General features: G+C 34.1%; 3 protein-coding genes across 3 annotated transcripts; 2 read left to right on the plus strand and 1 right to left on the minus strand.

The window, feature by feature from the left end:
- The first annotated feature begins 681 nt into the window (after positions 1-681).
- Positions 682-4816, plus strand: LOC115440415 (26S proteasome non-ATPase regulatory subunit 10). The gene is made up of 4 exons (XM_030164702.2): positions 682-1029; positions 1104-1349; positions 3413-3582; positions 4623-4816. Exons 1-4 carry the CDS (start codon positions 928-930, stop codon positions 4774-4776), a joined length of 672 nt encoding a protein of 223 aa, XP_030020562.1. The 5' UTR covers positions 682-927; the 3' UTR covers positions 4777-4816.
- A 962-nt stretch (positions 4817-5778) lies between these two features.
- Positions 5779-17218, plus strand: LOC115440369 (diacylglycerol kinase epsilon). Its single transcript, XM_030164636.2, has 12 exons — positions 5779-6177; positions 6497-6659; positions 8474-8586; positions 9222-9345; positions 9754-9827; positions 10076-10210; positions 10694-10833; positions 11151-11322; positions 11560-11728; positions 14984-15039; positions 15570-15659; positions 16867-17218. The coding sequence occupies exons 1-12, from the start codon at positions 6100-6102 to the stop codon at positions 16981-16983; spliced, it is 1431 nt and encodes a 476-aa protein (XP_030020496.2). The 5' UTR covers positions 5779-6099; the 3' UTR covers positions 16984-17218.
- Positions 17219-18905: 1687 nt separating this feature from the next.
- Positions 18906-20761, minus strand: LOC119192033 (mitochondrial dicarboxylate carrier-like; the record flags this gene model as incomplete). The annotated part of the gene is given in 1 exon segment (XM_037445883.1): positions 18906-20761. A coding segment is annotated over 1 exon segment (240 nt), but the record flags the coding sequence as incomplete, so codon positions are not given.
- Positions 20762-21168: the final 407 nt, after the last annotated feature.

Raw genomic sequence — 21168 nt, forward strand, 5'->3', positions numbered from 1 at the left:
CTAATGAGGCGATAACAAGTGGTGATGTATATCCGTACATAAATTATTGCAACGATCTGGCTGCACTTCCGAGTACTTTTCTCAGGGAATCCTGGGAAAAATGCTGGGAAGAAAGCAGTCAGATAAAAGGCAAATTGTATTCGAAAGTCCAATTGGGTATACCGGAGAAGCCATGGTTTTGCAAATTAAATCTTGGTAAGCGATCTACTAGTATATTAATGAGAATGCGCTTGGGTCATGTGTGTTCGCCAGCTCACCTTGCTAGACTTGGTATTATTGGTAGTAGAACTTGTGAATGCGGTGAAGAGGAGGGTGACCTCAATCATATCTTCTTCGCTTGTCCGCTTTTTGATAATGCTCATTTTATAAGTCAACTCATTTCCTTTGGTGTTCCTTTTCCTTGTTGTATTTCTTCCCTCCTCTTATTTAATGTAAATATTTATAAAGCTATTTCCTCATTTATTGTACATAATAACATAAAAATATAGTTTGTATATACTTATTAATATATTGTATTGACGAATATTATTATTAATATATTATATCTTGACAACTTTCCTGACTTAATCCTAATTCCGAAACCAATTTCCTTCCTGTAATATGTTTCCCTAGCTTTATTGACATTGGCGTAGCACAGCAACATAGTGCTTGTAGCCATAAAAAAAAAAAAAAAAAAAAAAAAAATGACCATGATATAATGTCAAGTGTCGATAAATATGGTTTTTGACAATTCATTGTCATTAATTGTATTGTTAGGATAAATTTATAAATAATATCATTATTTTGTGTTTGGTCCAAAGAGCATTACAATACTGCGGAAAGTCTGGTTTATATTGGCGAAACACACAAGCAGACAGACGGTGGAACCCATAATTGAAAAGAAGAAGAAATATCAGAGTATATATACACAAATAACAACAGTATACAATGTCGATAGGATCTGTGTATGAAATAGCCTATAAAGGCGACTTTAATCAAGTTAAAGTAAAAATAGATCAGGATAAGTCTTTAGTGTCTAAGACCGATGAAGTGAGGAACTTTTCTAAGTACTGTTTACCTACATTAACCTAATATTTTCTGAAATTTATTTTTATATATTCTAGAATGGTCGCCTGTTAATACACTGGGCCGCGTTGGGTGGAAATGAAAATTTGGTTGATTATCTGATTGATTGTGGTAGTCCCCTTGACCCTGTAGATGATACAGCATCTACACCTCTCATACTTGCATCGTCAGCTGGAAGATATGAAGTCGTCAAACTTCTTATCAACAAAGGAGCAAATGTGAACCACAAAACAAATAGAAGACAAACTTCTATGCATTATGCATGCTCTAAAGGGCATAAAGAGGTAATTGCAGAAAAATAACAGCAACTTGAATCCTTAGTATTTGTGCAAGATTGTACTAAATTTGTTGGTTGTTACTACCTTACTACCTTACACTCACATAGAATATAGTATTTAAAATTGATGTTGTAGGCTACATTTTATGTACCTAATAAATCAATTTTAAAAGCTCCTATCGGCCATAACATGATGATATATAGCCTTACTTGATAAGTGGGCTATCCAACACTAAAATAATTTTTCAGTTTGACCCCTTAGTTCTTGAGATTAGTGAGTTCAAACAAACAAACTCTTCAGTTTTGTATAATAGTATAGGTTTTCTCACAAAGCAACAATTTGATGACTGATGCCCGGTTTCTGAAAGGCTGATCAATGGAAAAATGAAACTAATATGTTGTCAAATATCTTGTTAAGTGCCATTTGTAGTTATTTTTGCTTCTAGCAACTGCTAGAAGCAAAAATAACTAGTTTGATTTGATCAACATGTCAGTTGACAGACCTGTTAAAGAATCGCATGTCAAGCGCTATTTTTAGTTTTTAGAATGCGAATTAAGCCGTGATCTTTGATTAAACTGATGTCAAAGGCTTCGTCAATTAATTAATGATCATCGGCGAATTAACTGTTATAAAATGGCAAATACACGAAATTTAATTGTTTATTTATAATAAAATATATTTCTTTTGAAAAAGTTTTTGGAGTTGATAAAATGTAATAAGTACTTGAAATATTGTTTCTTTTTATTCTAGATACATAGAAATTATTATTTAATTATGTCTAGCGTATATCGGCGTGAGCATAAGCATATCTAGCAGTAATGATGAAAATTAAATTCCGGCGAGTAGGTATTTATTTTCTATAATTTTTTGGTGTCTAAAAATAAAATTCGTAGTTTGTATATCATAATGTAGTGTTTATATGGGTACTTTCGTAATCGTAATAAATGCAAGTTAAAAATAATTTCAATAATCAAGATATATAGATATTTTGGTAATTTAAATCTTAATTAGGTTGTACATAAATTTGAACTAATCAAAAGTTTACACTTTGCTCTCTCCGTTAAATTTTTCTCACATAATGTAATTATTTTGTAAAATACTTTAATAATCACTAGAATTAATTATTAATCCCAAGAATGCTTCCAATCCTATTAGGTACAATTTGTTATGATTGGCACAAGAATGCTTGTACCTATTTTTTTTATATCTGCCAAGTAGTTGGAACTATCAAAAACGTCTGGTTAATGAGGAAACATCATTTAGTTATTACCCAAGTACTATATATAAAAATCAGCTTTTATACTATAACGTAAATAAAATTATAATTTCATGAACATTAAGCGTGTCTGGCATGGGATTGCCACGATGTTAAGTGCCTGTCAATGAATAACGTGATTTTTAATAATTTTCTGAAGGTAATACCAAAAAATCTCACTTTATTATTTGATGAAACTAGATCCGTATTTTACACACCTTTAGTACTGTGTACCTGCCAAAGCCACTGTAACCCAAACTTCATAATGGCCCATCGTTCTTACCTGTGTTGGGTCCATGCGCTGACAAACTTTCACCTTTTATAAAATAACGAAGGTCTGGGGTTCACGGGCTCTTAGACTAAAACTCAAAAAGGCAATCGAAAGTTGATGTCAAATCAAATTGATCATAGATTAGTAAATTTTTCACTGAACAACGCTTCAGAAACCTAAACTGATTTGACAGCGTTGTCAAATTAACAAAGGTGTTAGTTGAATAAAACTTTGATCAGCCTTTCAGAAACTGGGCGTTAGCCTAGTTTTTTTTTACATTTCAAAGTATAAATATTATATTATACTTTTATAGGTTGTATATTTACTTTTGATTTTGAATGCATGATCATATATCGTATCAAAAAGGCCATGTGAATACCGTTTAAATTATATGGTTTTGCAACACTGCCCCCAAGGTATTATCGCACACATTGGTAAAGATGATTTGAAGTCAAATTTCAATTGACATTAAATTTAACACCAGAGCTAATACTGATCTCAAGATATGTAACAAAAAATAATATTATATTGTACATTTTTCAGATTGTGAAATTATTGATAAACTCAGAAGCAAATGTGAATGATGCTGATGTGCTTGGTGCCACACCACTACACAGGGCAGCTGCTCAAGGCCGAAGTAACATTGTAGAACTGCTGGTGGCTTGTTCACACCTAAAGATAGACCCTACTGACTCTACAGGATCTACACCCTTGTTAGTAGTTCCTTCCTTTTAATCACATTTTCAAATTTAGAACAGAAATACAAAGTAATTACATTTTAAAGCCCATACTTTAAAAGCAAGAACAAGGGTACATTTAAAGCTTGCTTTATAGAAAATAAAAAAAAATAATTATCCTTTTAGTTATTGTTATGTACTTATAGCATATAGATATTTAACATTGTTTGAAAAATACTTCCAAACAATGACGTTTTACAAATAGACGCGTAATACACTAACAAAATGGCACATAAAAACGGCGCACTATTTGCTATGGTCACGTACCTGTACATATAATTACAAATTGGCTCGAAGAAGGAATAAAAAGATGTAGCATACATTCGTTAGAAAAGGATATATATACATCGACAGTTAAGTAACAACGTTAGGGCCGCACGCTCATTGGCCGTTAAGTCGGGCAATTACCTTATTTTCGTCTTGCCAGTATTGAGCTCGGACAACGTATCTATGTAATAAAAACATCTTAGCTTCAAAATTATTAAATGGCAGATACATACTTATTGAAGAATAAAATAAAAACTTACTGTATAACTGTAACTCTATACTTACCCAGTTTAAGGTAATATGTTACATCTTATTTTCCTAGTTAGATATCTGAGTCATGAAAAATGTTGTGGAAATTTCTATATATATACATATTATAATATGAAATATTTATACCTTTCTTATTGACAATATTTGCTTGTACATGACATATAAACCACCTTCGCGAAGCGGACGCGCATGAAAATCAGTTTCCCTGCCTCGCGCGGTGTGTGACCAGCATAGAAATGTATAAATGACATATACATACCGTAGCACATTGTACGATTGTCAAAAGCTATCCCCCTCATTCATAGACGTCTTTTATCTAAGGACGGAGTAAGGCTGTGATAACAAGTCTCTTTGTCAGTGATGACGGCATGGCAGCCTTCGCAGTGTGTAGACATAGGGCCGTTGTGATTGACTAATATTGAGATACAACAATATTTTGACGATGTTTTGAATACTCACAATAATATCTATTTTTACAGACATTTGGCATGCGAGGAAGACAGGGAGGCTGTTGCTTGTTTATTGGTCAAATCCGGTGCCAAAACTGATATAGAAAATAAGGAAAAGAAAACCCCATTTGACTTATGCTCCAAAAAATTGAAACAAAGTATCATGAATATCCTAAAGGAATAATATGTTTTGATTTTAAATAAAGTGTATAATCAAAAAGATACGAAGTATATTATTTCAACAAATGTATCTACTCATGCAAAAAAATAATATGAAACACACTTTATTATAAATTTTCTTATTGGAAACATTTCACTGATCACATAATGTGTTACCCGCAGCAGTCAGCTAATTGGTGCGCCAACTGTATTTTTAGAAGCTTTCTATTCGAAATTTATAATACACAAGTAACCGCTCGCGGTTTCGGCCGCGTGAAAGTCCTTTCCTGCTACAAAAGTAGCTAAAACTACGATGCCAGCGCCATCTATTTAAAAATTCAGATAAAAAAACCATTATTACCTAAGGTTCTAAATTATTGGGATAGAAGGTTGACAATGTTTTAATCCAGAAACAATAACTAGCCATTATGATTCTGAGGAAATTGTACGACTACGAAGTATTTATTTTTAATAACTGCTTTTCGCGACATCTGTATAAGATTAACGACCAGTCTCACTGGAGTTTGCTATCTCAACTCGACAGTAAAAACTTTGAGTAAAAGTAAGATTTAACTTTTACTGCTGTTTCCATATAAAAAACTTTGAATGACTGAGTAAATATAAATGTTATAATAGGCTGTAATTCTGATGAGAGTAACTAATATTTTATTATCGCTCTAAGTAGTTATGTTAAAAAAAATCTTACTGGGCACTTTTATGTTTTCCAATTTTAATTATTTTCAATATTTTCGATTTTACGTAAAACAATTTATGGCTTTTACCATGTTTATCTGAATCAAAAACGTAATGCACTAATGACAGCACTCATACTCGACTCACTGATAGCTAAATTTCAGGGATAATGTGTCACTCCTTATCTATCTTGGTGATCTTAGTTTATAAAAATACCTACCCAAAGAGAATTATAATATCATATAATATGGTTACCTACCAAAAGTACATAAGTATTTTGGCCAAGATTTTGGCTGTTTGCATTCTAGGACAGTTGCCGACTATACATGACGTCTTCTGTCAATTATACTGTCAAGTGTCAAATAAAAAATTATACTATTTACTATCAGTTTACTATTCAAAACTATTAAACATTTAAACTTGCTTACAATAGAAAAAATATTATAGTAAACAAACGAATTGTTTATTTTTAGGTGAAATTTTGAATGTGTTACCATAAAAGCTTATAACAAAACACTATAATTTCTATTTCTAAAATGGACAGTGAGATGAATTTCAATGATGTTTTTTTTAATTATTACTTTTTAATAGGAAGTTTATTTTTGAGTTATTTGATTTATCGTTTTATTCACTCCCTTTTGGTGACAATAATTTTATGCAAACGAAATATAAGGATCGTGGTCATACATGGAGAAGTATACAATGTAATAAATCAATTCCATATAACATTTATGTAAGTAGTGTCATTACTTTTTGAAACTAACTTTTATTTTTACTAGCCCTTATACCGTTTGCAAACCAAGACCTAAGGTAGCTTAGCTTAGCTCACATAAGTTAGATAATTACATATAGAATATACCTTAGTTTTCATAGTTTGCAGTCTGCAATAAAGTAACATTAACAACTTAGTTCTTGGTTTGCAAAAATGTGACTCATCAATATTATTTTTTATTGCCCTGATTATCCTTAATTCATAAAATAAGTAACAATATGAGTTTGAACAAGTTTTTGTTTGCTAACAAAGATAAATGGTTTTATAAAACTTGTTTCAGTGTACTATATGTGTTGAGCTAATGCTACCTGTGGCTGGATTATTCTGTGAATGTTGTGGAGTGAGCGCATGCAAAAAGTGCTATAAGATTGTGGATAAAAAGTATTCATGCAAGCAAGTATCATGGCCCATGGATAAACCCTTTCTTCATCATTGGGTTAATGGTTTGTCTCATTATTGCTATGTATTGAGTTAATATGCAGTGATGTATAGTGAATTGGATGTAACTTCTTTGATCTTGATCATGTATTGTGGCTTATGCCAGAATGTGGTAATATTAGGGAATATGTGGCAGGTCATCGTCACTATTATATTATACATCAATTGCACACCTACAAAAATGTTATGTTTTTAAATGGCCAGTAAAATGTGGTCCCACACTCAAAATGGTATATGAAATTTTACAAATGTGTGGGAGCTGACTCTGAGGATAAAGAAATGAGCAGTGCAGCAAAACACATGCACTGAATTTTAAGTAGACCCCATAACAATTTTTTACATGCTAACTGTTTTATGTCGCACTGGCATTCAGATTTGGTATACAAATGAGAGACGAGACAACTGGTATGTAGTGTGTTTGCCATCATTATCAACAATTATGTAATATATCTGTGATTATCTTAAGTTCTGATGGTATGTTTATGTATATTAGGGATAGTGTTCCAACTCTATGTGTGGTAACAGTGGCATGTAACAAAATAATTGGGGCATGCCAATAATTATTGAGAATATATTTATTTCATTCATAAAAATTATGTTATTGTAACTTTAGTAAATTTATATTGATACTAGCTTTTGCCCGCGGCTCCGCCCGCGTTATAAAGTTCTTCAGGCTAAAGTTTTCCGTTATAAAAGTAGTAGTTTCCCGGGAGCCTATGTTCTTCCAGGGGGCTCAAACTGTCTCCATACCAAATTTCATCTTAATATGTTGGGTAGTTTTTGAGTTTAAAATGTTCAGGCAGACAGATGCAGCGGGGACTTTGTTTTATAATATATTTTTTAGAACTTTTTAAGAGGAACAATCCCGTCATACTTCATTGTTGCATAACTTTAACCGTTTACGCAGGGCACGCAACGGAAACACTCAAAACTAATAAATTGTCCCCGTTTTTGCAACATGTTTCATTACTGCACCGCTCCTATTGGTCATAGCGTGATGATATATAGCCTATAGCACTCCACAAATAAAGGGCTATCCAACACAAAACGATTTTTTCAGTTCAAACTTGTAGTTCCTGAGATTAGCTATTACTGCTCCACTCCTATTGGTCATAGCGTGATGATATATAACTTAGAGCACTCTACAAACAAGGGGCTATTCAACACAAAAATAATTTTTCAGTTCGAATCGGTAGTTCTTGAGATAAACCTTTACTGCTCCGCTCCTATTGGGTATAGCGTGATGATATATAGCCTATAGCACTCCACGAACAAAAGGCTATCCAACGCAAAAAGAATTTTTCAGTTTGGACCGGTAGTTCCTGAGATTAGCCATTACTGCTCCGCTCCTATTGGGTATAGCGTGATGATATATAGCCTATAGCACTCCACGAACAAAGGGCTATGCAACGCAAAAAGAATTTTTCAGTTTGGATTGGTAGTTCCTGAGATTAGCCATTACTGCTCCGCTTCTATTGGGTATAGCGTGATGATATATAGCCTATAGCACTCCACGAACAAAGGGCTATCCAACGCAAAAAGAATTTTTCAGTTTGGATCGGTGATTCCTGAGATTAGCCATTACTGCTCCGCTCCTATTGGGTATAGCGTGATGATATATAGCCTATAGCATAACGGTTGTATCGCTTACCAACAGGCGAGCAGCAAGCTTGTCTCGTTAGTCACGGGCAGGTTTGCCGGTTTCTATAGATATTATGTAGGAGATATTTTCTGCCCTAATTCTATCTGATTGTACATAAGATAATAAACAGGGTGCCATAAATTTAATATCAATAAAAAATATTTTAACTCTTTGTAGTGGGTGTTGCAAGAGGTGATAACGCAGAGCATGAAGAAAATGTAAAAAAATATTTCTGCTGTTGGTGCCAAAGGATCAAATCTCTAATAGATTTTGAGGAAATAAAATCAGAGGTTAGTAATAACTAATAGCATAATTTAGGAAACTTATTGATATCTTAAAGAGCCACAGATTAAGGAAACAAGTCATGCAAACTCAATTTATATAATATGGATCAGAGCTTTGGTATCTTTTAATGTATCCCTAACCACTCGTCCACGACATGGGCTTACGAGCAACGGTGGCAGGTAGTGGGAACGGGTAGCGCGATGGAGCCCCGTTTGCCGCTTTGTCATGCTACCATGAGGCCAGTTGCGGCGCAACGTTGGGGCGGTGGAACCGCGTAGCCATGAAACGAAGGATGACAACGATATCTCACGAGCACACACAGAAGCCTGCCCAAATAATAATTTACAAAGCCCCGCGCCCCGCGATTCGTGGTCGACTTGTAGTCGCAAGACAAAGTGGCAAATTCATTATCATTGCGCTGCCTTCGTTCTATGTTGTGATTCTAACGTGTCTATCGTTACATCCGGTACAAATGACAGACTCAGGGCTAAAATTGATTACAAAAATCTAACATCCCCGTGCCTTACCCCATATTTGCACCAAAAACGTCAGAGCGGTAGTTTTGCCATGCACGTAATGCAACTAAGTTACCAACACAGTTTTAAATTCCGTGTATTATACTGTTTTCGTCTTTTTTTAGGAATGTGATTTTCAGAAATATAAACATTTTATCATTCCTCCTACCTCCGTTCAAATGGAGAAAAAAGTTATAAAGAACATAAAACCCTTGCCTGACGAAAACTGGGAACCGCTAATAGTTATTGGTAAGTTGAAACCAAATGGACTAGAGATTGAAGCTTTCTATACCCTAATATACTTATTAGGCTTCCCGCAGGCCTGATACAGTCGTCAGGGTACGTCTTACTATAGCGATTATGCGGCCTTGCAATAGCTGCAATAGTACGCGTATACTTATGTTCAGTACGCTCAGCGCAGATCGTCTGGACGTATAGACGGCACGTACTCAGCTTCCAGCCTTTCGCAAACATGCGCCTTCGTCAAATTTTGATACACATTTAGACTAGTGTGAGTTTTATGCGAGTTATATATGAGTGATAACATCTCTGATATGGAAATATCTTTTCCGGCTGTAGAACGATTTATCCCTGACAAACTTGCTTGTGTTTAGGAAGTGAGTTATTCACCATTTTACGTGTATTGTAACTTTCTAGCAAATCGCAAATCTGGAAGCAATAGAGGAGATGAAGTGCTTTCTCTGTTCAGAGGGCTTCTTAATCCTATACAGGTAAAATGTAATGCTGGAATAGATTGATAGTGGCACAATTCAATGTTTTGTACATATCTAAATAGTTAGAGACTGACACTGTGTTCGTCACGCTAAACCATAGCCCACTAATCATGCATGAAACTGAACAGCGCACCTCATCCCGAGAACTTAGAAGTTTAATTTCATACCGCCCAGTAATTACTTTGGCTTCAATTTCTACTACTTAAAAAACAAATTTAAATCGTTTTGAATTCAAAATATTTTAGGTTGTAGACATAAGCACCAACACTCCCGAGACGGTAGTGCGATGGCTTCCACCGAAATGTCGCATTCTGGTCTGTGGCGGAGACGGAACCGTGGCTTGGGTTCTCAATTCCCTGGCAACTGCTGATAATGTTAAAGTGAGTTCAGAACAATAACGAGTCGCTTAATGAAGATAATCCCTTTTTAAATGATTATGTGCTTAGTCTAACGTTTAACACAGAGCGATGTCGATTAAATTAATTGATTTAACGTGATCTACTATTAATAGTTGATCAGCAATCGGCACTCACTTCCGTTGATGGGTGATCATTGGCATAGGTATCCGTTGTAGATCTTTGTAACTTATAGAGCCAGCACGGGATTTATAACCAATTTATTTTGGTTATCAATTGTTAAAGCCTCGGGCCTACGTCGCTTCACCGGAACTTATTATTGGCATTGAAGTCTTTCCGCTGGCTTGTGGGTATTTTGCCATCCCTGATTAATGGAAAGTTGTGTTGCTAACAGAATGAGGATGTACTTTTTAAAACATGAAATATAATATTTATTATTAATTTATTAAGTACACTTACACCGTTTTCGCTACTAGCTTCCACTAATAAATAACGCTTGTCGAACAGGCGTCGGTGGCTATACTGCCGATGGGCACCGGTAATGATTTATCTCGCGTGCTGGGCTGGGGACCGGGCTGCCCCTCGCACTTGGACGCACACGCTATCGCTTTTGGCGTCAAGCAAGCTTCGCAACAATTACTCGATAGGTAAACATTTTATTCTGGTATAATAACATTTAGTGCGATGTTTTTGTGTTTTTATCTCTGAGGATAGTAAAATTATAATGTTTCGTATTATGCGTAAGAATATCTTTTATAATAATTCAGTGGCGCTTAAATTATTTATTGTATAGCTATTTTTTTTGTGGAATCACCTCATGGAACGTGATTAACCAAGGTAAATTTTAACTGCACACAACAGGAAAATCATTTATTTCCATTTTATTATATTACATTTGTTTTTTTTTTTAATACACAAGAAATAAGAATGTAAGTCAATAAATTGACTTGTAATTATATTTCAGATGGAAAATAACAATAAAGCCGCAGCGGTCTCGGCTCGGCCGGCTGCGCGCCGACCGTGTGCTCTACGCGTACAATTACGCGAGCATCGGTGTCGACGCACAAGTCGCGCTGGACTTCCACCACGCCAGGACACAGTTCCTTTATAGATACGCCAGTCGAACTTTGAATTATGTAAGTACATTTTGGTCTGATTTACCTGAACTAGTATTCACAATAACGTATGATCAATTAAAAAATATTTTATACGGTTTGTAACAGAATGACACTAACATGATCTCTTTGCATGTAAGATGTATATTGTGGCTAAAATACAAAAAAAAGGTGTTTGAAAGTTAAGAGACTAAAGAGTGGCGGATCCCTGAGAGTGTTGGCATTAGGCATATGATCCGAGGGGCCGTTGCATGTGAGGTGGCGTACGCGTGCCTGGGCGTGGGGCGCGCGCTGGACGCGGGCGCGTGCGGCGCGCTGGAGCGGCGCCTGCGCGTGTGGGTGGAGCGCGCGCCGCTGGCGCTGCCGCCGCTGCAGGCGCTACTGGCGCTCAACATCGCGTCGTGGGGCGCCGGCGTCGACCTCTGGCGTCAGTACACTATTTTTTTTTATTGTCAAGTGATTCATCTGAATTGAAGAGTATTACTGCCAGTTTCAATTGTGAATTCACGCATTCATGTCAATACTTATAACAAGGGATAAATTTAAAATAAACAACGAAGACTCGTGTAATTTAGGTTAATTAATATCATGTTTTTATATTATATTGGGTAAAAATTAAACAAAATAAGCTTATTCTCTCAATTTCAATCTTTCTTTAAGTCAACAAGTTGTAGATACCATAACACTTACCTGCTCATTTGTACCAACTATTTTCTACATTTAAATTGGTACTCATCGCCATGGATAGTTAAATGTTATTGTCGTTTGAAAATATTGGCTGTACCTCAGAACAAGAACAAGCATAGAAGGAATCTAAATTACCCTCATATACTTATCCTATTTTTTCAAATAGGCCAAAACCGTTGAAAAGAACGAGACAAATATTATGTTGCTAAGGTCGGCTTGCGTACACTTTAAAATAATCAAATGGTTACCTTTGGTCATCTTTATGATGCCGAATTAAAAAGCAAATAAAATGTCAAATGTTCCAACTTGCCAATCTCAAAACAATGTCACAAACGCACCCACACAATTTAGTTACGTTATACTTCAGCGCGTGCTTTTCAAAAGTGGCTACATGTTGTGTAATATTTTTGTTGTTAATTTTAATAAATACACAGTGCTGTTTAAGTAAAATATAACCCTACGAACAAGCAATGGCCTGCGTTATTGTAGGGTGTAAATCTCATTCTTCTCGTAAAGAAAATGAAACTGAAATCATCAGCTTCCATCGGTGAGTAAACAAAAAACCTAATATATTTGCTTAAACCCTGTACATAAGTGCAAAACTGATATTACTTATACTTTATTATGCTGTAGTCATGTTATAATCTGTTGTTGGCCATTCGATCCAGTCATTATTAAGTATTTTTCATTTTTACCAATTTACGTAGTCGTGTTAAATAGTGTTGTGCTGCTTATTCTGTCTATAACATAGATTTTAGTATATTGTAGTTTACTATTTTGCATAAATTGCCTCTTACTTTCAATATACGGTGGTGTAGTGTCAAAAGCCACTTGGAAACCGTGCGCGAAGGTTGGGGTCGAGGAAACTATCTGATTTTCATAGTGTGTTTCATACAATGTGTTTCATTGCAGATTCCCCACAGATGATATGAGGCAAAAATTGATCGTTGCCATAGCTCGTCCCAATTGGCATTGGAAAAAACACCACCGTGTTTGCTCTAAGCATTTCGACAAAGTTTTATTAACATTGAAATAAGTTATCAAACATATGTGACATGAATGATACCGCCGTGTTTTAATTTAACTGTCCCATTTTAGTAGCTTCTGTCAAATCCCACCTCTTAGGTATCTTTTAATGCCTAAGAAAGTCAGAAAAGAACAGAAGGCGTACTGGCTTTCGCCTAGACGAAATTCTGGCCGATTTCTTGTTTGTTACTTACAGCGGTTTCCATTCCTTCCGAAATTTCTAACATTTTTTTAATTTAATAATCTAAATGCTAAACCATTTTTGTGTGAATGACGTTTCGGAAGGCACGGAAACTGCTGTAAATAGCAAATGAAAATTGGATAAAATTTAGCTCGAAGAAAGCCGGTAGTTCTAGTTTATTGTAATTTAACAGCTTCTTTACGAGTGCTTTTATATACCCAGACCGCATTTGGTACTTGAATACCAAATCAGGGTTTTGATATCTTTTTTTAGCCTTTATCTAAAATAGCAATTTGCAACGGTTTGTAGTTGACTGACCGAAAAGTGTTTATTTTAGCAGGTATGTGAATTTACCATAGCCGATAGACAAAGGTATGTGAATTTACCATAGACGATATCGAAAAAAATATAAAAAAAGTTTGGGTATATAAAAGCACTCGGTAAAAATCTGTTAAATTACAATAAACTATAGAACTATCGGCGTTCTTCGAGCTAAATTTTGTCCAATTTTCATTTGCTATTTACAGCAGTTTCCATGCCTTCCGAAATGTCATTTACTAAACACAAAAATGGTTTAGCATTTAGATTATTAAATTAAAAAAATGTTAGAAATTTCGGAAGGAATGGAAACCGCTGTAAGTAACAAACAAGAAATCGGCCAAAATTTCGTCTAGGCGAAAGCCAGTACGCCTTCTGTTCTTTTCTGACTTTCTTAGGCATTAAAAGATACCTAAGAGGTGGGATTTGACAGAAGCTACTAAAATGGGACAGTTAAATTAAAACACGGCGGTATCATTCATGTCACATATGTTTGATAACTTATTTCAATGTTAATAAAACTTTGTCGAAATGCTTAGAGCAAACACGGTGGTGTTTTTTCCAATGCCAATTGGGACGAGCTATGGCAACGATCAATTTTTTGCCCTCATACTCATCTGTGGGGAATCTGCAATGAAACACATTGTATGAAACACACTATGAAAATCAGATAGTTTCCTCGACCCCAACCTTCGCGCACGGTTTCCAAGTGGCTTTTGACACTACACCACCGTATATTGAAAGTAAGAGGCAATTTATGCAAAATAGTAAACTACAATATACTAAAAATCTATGTTATAGACAGAATAAGCAGCACAACACTATTTAACACGACTACGTAAATTGGTAAAAATGAAAAATACTTAATAATGACTGGATCGAATGGCCAACAACAGATTATAACATGACTACAGCATAATAAAGTATAAGTAATATCAGTTTTTGCACTTATGTACAGGGTTTAAGCAAATATATTAGGTTTTTTGTTTACTCACCGATGGAAGCTGATGATTTCAGTTTCATTTTCTTTACGAGAAGAATGAGATTTACACCCTACAATAACGCAGGCCATTGCTTGTTCGTAGGGTTATATTTTACTTAAACAGCACTGTGTATTTATTAAAATTAACAACAAAAATATTACACAACATGTAGCCACTTTTGAAAAGCACGCGCTGAAGTATAACGTAACTAAATTGTGTGGGTGCGTTTGTGACATTGTTTTGAGATTGGCAAGTTGGAACATTTGACATTTTATTTGCTTTTTAATTCGGCATCATAAAGATGACCAAAGGTAACCATTTGATTATTTTAAAGTGTACGCAAGCCGACCTTAGCAACATAATATTTGTCTCGTTCTTTTCAACGGTTTTGGCCTATTTGAAAAAATAGGATAAGTATATGAGGGTAATTTAGATTCCTTCTATGCTTGTTCTTGTTCTGAGGCTGTACCTATCAATAACTTTTCAGGAATGGGAAACGAGGGAGAAGTCCCAGAACAACATATAGACGACGGACGACTGGAGGTAAAATAATATTTTAATAATTTTTTAGTGTTTCTAGATATGAGCATAAAAGACTTATACCACTAGACTAATCTAATTTAGACCTAGGAGGGGGCGAAGTACAAATTTTACATAGTTTATTGTTAATGAAAGTAATAATTCAACATATACAAGTACTTACATAAAAAATATGTAGGTACTGTATTGTATCCAAAAAGGGGAAGGGTCAGTAACCCTCTTCCCCTGAGTACGCTCATGCATCTAGGTGAAAAGAATATGCAGCAACTAATCGGGTAGTTTTAGCATTCCGCCGATTTCGCTCGAACTTCGATGGATATCAAACTTATAATCATGAAAATTTTATGAATCCATTAAATTTGAAAAGTTCGATTAAAGCACGTTTTTCCATTTCAAATTGAGAAGGTTTATTGTTTTATAAATATAAAATTAACTAGTGTTCAAAATTACGTCATTATTCTGCGTTAAAATTGAGAGACAATAGACAAAACAAAGCAAACTATTTATTCATGTACAGTGTACCTGTGTTGCAGGTAGTTGGCATTTCGTCATCATTCCACATTGCGCGGCTTCAGTGCGGTTTAGCGGAGCCGTATCGATTCGCACAAGCTTCTAGACTTAAGGTATGTTTGAAATTAACGGTTTAAGTCACTAAACTAAACATTTTTTCTTTCGGAAACCCAAGCTAGATTCGCCTGCCGCAACATAGTCTTCCATTGGAAGTAGAGTATATCGATTCACCATCTTGTACTGTCCTAGTGGAGTGAGTTATTGGTTCAAACCATCTTTATATATGTACTACGTACTAGATCTAGCATTCCGTACGGTGTACTCATTGTGTTTGATTTAACTGTACTGTAATCCGTATAAGTACAATTATTTGTTGTTGAAGTGAATAAATTGGTTATAACAGTGACATTTTGGTTGCCATTTTATTTCAGATTTTGAACAAATAGTTTACATGGACGTTCGGTCTATAGAATATACGTCAGTGGTTCAAACCTTTTCAGTGTAATTCTACAATGTTACAGGCATATATCGTCGTTGTAGGTGGAGAACTAAATAACTCGGATTTTGGCCATTTTGGACTTTCATCACTTTTGTGTTGCCCAAAACATGGCGCATATTTTGGCCTAGCAAGCATTTCATTATCTTATCCCGTTTCGAAATTATAGCTTTTTTATGTTAAAAGTGGAGAAAAAAATATATTCAAATAATATATATTTTGTTGAAGAAAAAGTAAATAATTAAATAATAAAATCAATAAACTGCTACTTATAATCTGTTCAATAGTAAAGAAATTAAATAAAATGAGTTGTTTAATTCTTCCTCGAGTCTATTGTTTAACAAAAAGTTAATCAAGTGTGTAGAAGAACTAAACAACTTGATTTGTTTAATTTAGGTATTGAAAATCCTAATGGTATTCACTTTAATAAACTCTATAATTGTAATTATTTAACCTTATAATAACTTTACCATATGGTTTCTAGTGTGGCAAAACTAAATAACTATACGAGTTATTTAGTTTATTTCAGCAAACTTACAAAACATTGTCGTGGCAAAATTAAATAAGAAGTTTTTATTTTTTTTATATTTTTAATCTTCATGTCACAGTTTTTTTTGTTAATGCATAATATAATAGATAATAAGACCCAAGATATATAAAAATAGTGACATTAAAATTATTAATAGTTTTTTTAGTAATGCTTAAAAATAACGAAAAACAGTTAATCGCGTTTATCTCGAAACTAGAAATTTTGAGTTATTTAGTTCTCCACCCACAGCGACGATATATGAAATTATAATATTAAGTTGTGATGTTTTTTATAGATTGAACTACAAGGGTCCTGCGCGATGCAAGTGGATGGCGAGCCGTGGATGCAGGGCCCCGCCACAATATACCTGGAGCCGTCTGGTCAAAGCACGATGTTACGCGCAAAAACATAACATACCTATTGCCTGAGTAGTTTAAGTACCTCGAATGCACTTCGGAATTAAAAATATGCCATTTTGATCTTAGTAAAAAAAAAATAATTTTAAGGCGTTAAGTCAATGTCCATTTTGCCAATTAATAAAATTTTAAATCTCAACTCATAAAGGTTAACTATTTCGAATATTAAATTTTAAGGTGAGATGTTAAATGGTGAATTATGTACTAAACAAATAAACATAATACAACAAATGTGGTATTGGTTTGTTCATAAAGTCCAAAAATAATTATGGTCCGCGCGCAAGCTCCGAGGAATTAAGGAATGTTGACGTAGTGACGTTGATATATGAGCCGTGTATAGGGCGGGACATATTTTAAAGCAAGAATGGCACAAATGAGACCATTTTTCTGAAAATTTTATGCGGGACGTTTTGTGTACCTTTCTTGAGATTATTTTTTTGGTCACTACCATTTTTGCAGACATGTTGTAACCCACGAATTTGTTGCAAAAATAAGGACACGGGGACAAGCGGGATCATCAAACACGTTTTGCAGGACTATTTTAAACATTGTTGTAAAATGGGACTATATCGAGCGCCGTACCCAAAATGCCTTTTTACAATCGTTAATGCTAATAAAGAACAGTAAAAACTATTCATATAGCGATAAATCTATCGCAAAAATATTTCATTCTTATAAATCGTATAACTTCGGAAATCGGAATCGTTGATATGATGTTTTCATGATAAATTGATTTTTTTGTGTTTTAGTGTAACACACGAGCGTAGATAATAAACGTTAAAACTATTTTATGGATCTTAATAGTCATTATCATTATCTAAATAAAAAAAACACTATAGGTAACAAGAATTTATTACATCTACAACCACAATAGACATTAAACATTGGAATTTGAAAAAAATACACCACTATACACTAATATAACATGGTCTCGGCGTAAATTGGAACACATTAATAATTCAGTATCCTACATCACCGACTAAACTTTTGTCTACATTCCAAGTAATTTATCAAGTCTAAATCGATTTCAAATTAGAGGTGTACGCGGAAGTTATTAACTTCTTTGGTATGTGCGCGGAATGGACGCTAGGCATGAACTACGCGGTGCGCCTACAATCGGAACGTCATTTTTGTTTGTGCGTATATCATGGCTCCTTACAAAACGGTTTGAGGTATGAAATTTAAATTGATATGGAATTTATCAGTTTTCTATTATAATGGCCAATGGAATAAAAAAAAAATCATCAATACATAGTTTCAACTGAATGATCATAAAGACTTTATTTATAATAGGGTCATTTACTTATTTTTTTAGCGAAATCTCCCTGCGAGGCTAAGTTGTCAACCCCACATTTACTTCTTAGACGGCAGGCAATATCTCGCTTCCGCGTACACCATTTTTCTATAATTATAAGACCCCTTTCATTTATTTGTATGAATCTTTCTGAATTTCTTACACTTGACTTACATCTTTTAAATGATAAACAAAAAATAGGTCAATCAATTGTTGCATATTTATGTCAGTTAAAGGCTGTTGTATTTCAAAATTTGCATAAAGTAAAGTAAGTATCGGGTCAACACAGTCATCCTCAGTTATGATTTTATAAGTACAGTTATTTTATTAGATGACGCAGAATGTGAATTTATCTGGTCGGCAATCGTTAACTCGCCTTACGCGTGACGTTTCAAACTAAGGTTTTAAGATGTTACGTAGGCCTCTAGCCCCATAGATTGATACTTACTCAGAGGACTGGCTGCATTCGATCCTGATTTTGATTCAATTAGGCTTGAAGTTGCTAATATATACATGGTATACTGCTAAAGAAGTATGTATATCAATACAAACTGAATTTGGTTATGATTCCAAAAATGTCGCGTTTTACATACAACACATATGAGACTAGTCAATAAAACAAGATTTAGAAAAATAATCTCGGTAATTTATAGTGCAGCAAGCACTCAACATTTTCATAAAAATAAAATAACACATTTTCTTAATTATATACATAATCCCGCAGTAAGTTTATATATGAGTCGCACTCTACTTACACATTCTAGATAAACATTCATGATGATTACACTTTTCGACTTGTTGCCACCCGTATCAACATGATTATAGATTACCCAATCGCTACAAACACTTCGTTCTACAAAGTTTAACCTTAGAAACTATTTTAACATTTTACTATTCGTTTAAATTGTATATAAATCTAATAGTGCCCGCGTCTAAGACGTCGAATAGAATATATCATATCAAAAACGTTACATTGTTATGAATAAATTATAAATTGTATTATTCTTAAAGTATTTTTTTAACAAATTACCTAGAAAATACTTTAGTCTAGAGTCAAAAGTGACTTATTGGAACAAATGACTAAATATTGAAACAACAATAAAACATATTTTAAAAACTGTACTAATAGTATTTTTAAACTTACATCGTAAAAGTATTTTGTTTCTGAGGAATGTATAACCAATGACGTAAATATAATAAATAAGTTACAAATATCGTTGTCACATCGAGAAAGAGCACATTTCTTTAAATAATTGTTTTAGGCTATTACATTTTTGGCACACTTAAAAATACTAGAAAATAAATAAACAACACAGCCACAGGGCGGCATATAACAAAGTCTCTTCCTATGTAGTATTATATACATAACATATAAATATACAGAATAATTTATACTTTTTACAGCCATGTAAATCAATATATCCCTAATGTCCTTTGTAATTGAGGATTGATAATATTTTTATATTATTTGAAAATTTTAAAAATAAATAAAGAAGTTTGAAATAAAAGAGAAATATATATAAAATTAACATGTAGTATGTCATGTAGATATTATTAAAAATATTAATTATATTGTCATGACTCTGGGGTCGTCTCAGAGAAATAGTTTCCAAGTGGACAATTTATAATGAGAGGTTAGGACAATACTGTGCAAACAGCATCCAAAAATGTAGAGGAAGACTTGTTTTTATTAAGTAAGGCAACAGGGAATACATACCTTAAAGCCTTCAGAGTTACTTCTTATTTAATAGTAAAGTTGTAAATTTCTCAAAAGTAAAAATTCTTCAAAAGAAATAATATCCTTAACACCACCCTATAATGTTCTCATTTGTGTAATTAATTAATCTCGTCAAATGTAATCATTATTATTTATGTTATCGTTATTTTTTAAAAATGTGTATTTCCAAATATATACACAAATTCATACATAACCAAACGTGACTTCGTCGTTCAATCAACCTAACAACAAATTATGCGAGAATTCTTAAATTATTGCTGGAAAATATCTCAATAAATAATTTTTCGACTTGTTACATTAAACATGGCAGTTGTAAGCGACATACACGAATTATGAGAGTTCACAGTAACAAAGTCTATAAGTTCCTATGTGCATTCTAGGAAACAGAAACAACTTACAAATCCTCAACCGCTAAAACTAAATGCAAGTAAAAGAAAATTGCAATCAGTTACACCAAATTAGCAATATATACAAAAAACTATTTTAATCTAACAAATGGGAATTAATTAAATTTAATCACACCAAAATTCATTCTAAGTTGTTCCAAAAATACAAATGTTAGAATAGTATGAGGCGCAAGTCTAGCGAACGCTGGAATGTATCCTTTGAAGAATGCTAGAGGACCTTCCCTGCCGGTGGCTCTGATGAGGGCGAATATACTCTTCACCTCGCCTGGTTTCGCGTTCATGGCCCTCGTTTTTAAAACATCCACTGGCTGAGTCAACGTAGTCGCAATGCCACCCTGGAAGTAAGAAACAATATTATACTGACGTTTATTTGGCGACTAGCTTCCGCCCGCAGCTTCGCCCGCGTGGATTTCGGACTTCAAAAATGGAGGAGGTGCTCAATTTGTCGGGATGTTTTTTTAATGTATGGTGGTATGCAGGTGGTCCGATTGTCCGGTCAGGGTCTGATGATGGGATCCTGGTGAAATCGAAGGAAACATATAGCATGATTTAGTATTCACGCGTGATGGCTTATTATTAGCGTATTTTATATATAACTTTGGTGTTTCTATACCGATTTCTATGATTCTTTTATGGAATATTTAATAATGTTAACTTTTTAATTAGGGATGACTTAGAGTGTTATAAACGTAAGAGTAGACAAATATAATGAGAAAGCTTAGAACTGCTAAGCTATTGGGAT

This window comes from Manduca sexta, unplaced genomic scaffold, assembly GCF_014839805.1.
Source record: "Manduca sexta isolate Smith_Timp_Sample1 unplaced genomic scaffold, JHU_Msex_v1.0 HiC_scaffold_2271, whole genome shotgun sequence".
In the NCBI taxonomy this organism is placed as follows: domain Eukaryota; kingdom Metazoa; phylum Arthropoda; class Insecta; order Lepidoptera; family Sphingidae; genus Manduca; species Manduca sexta.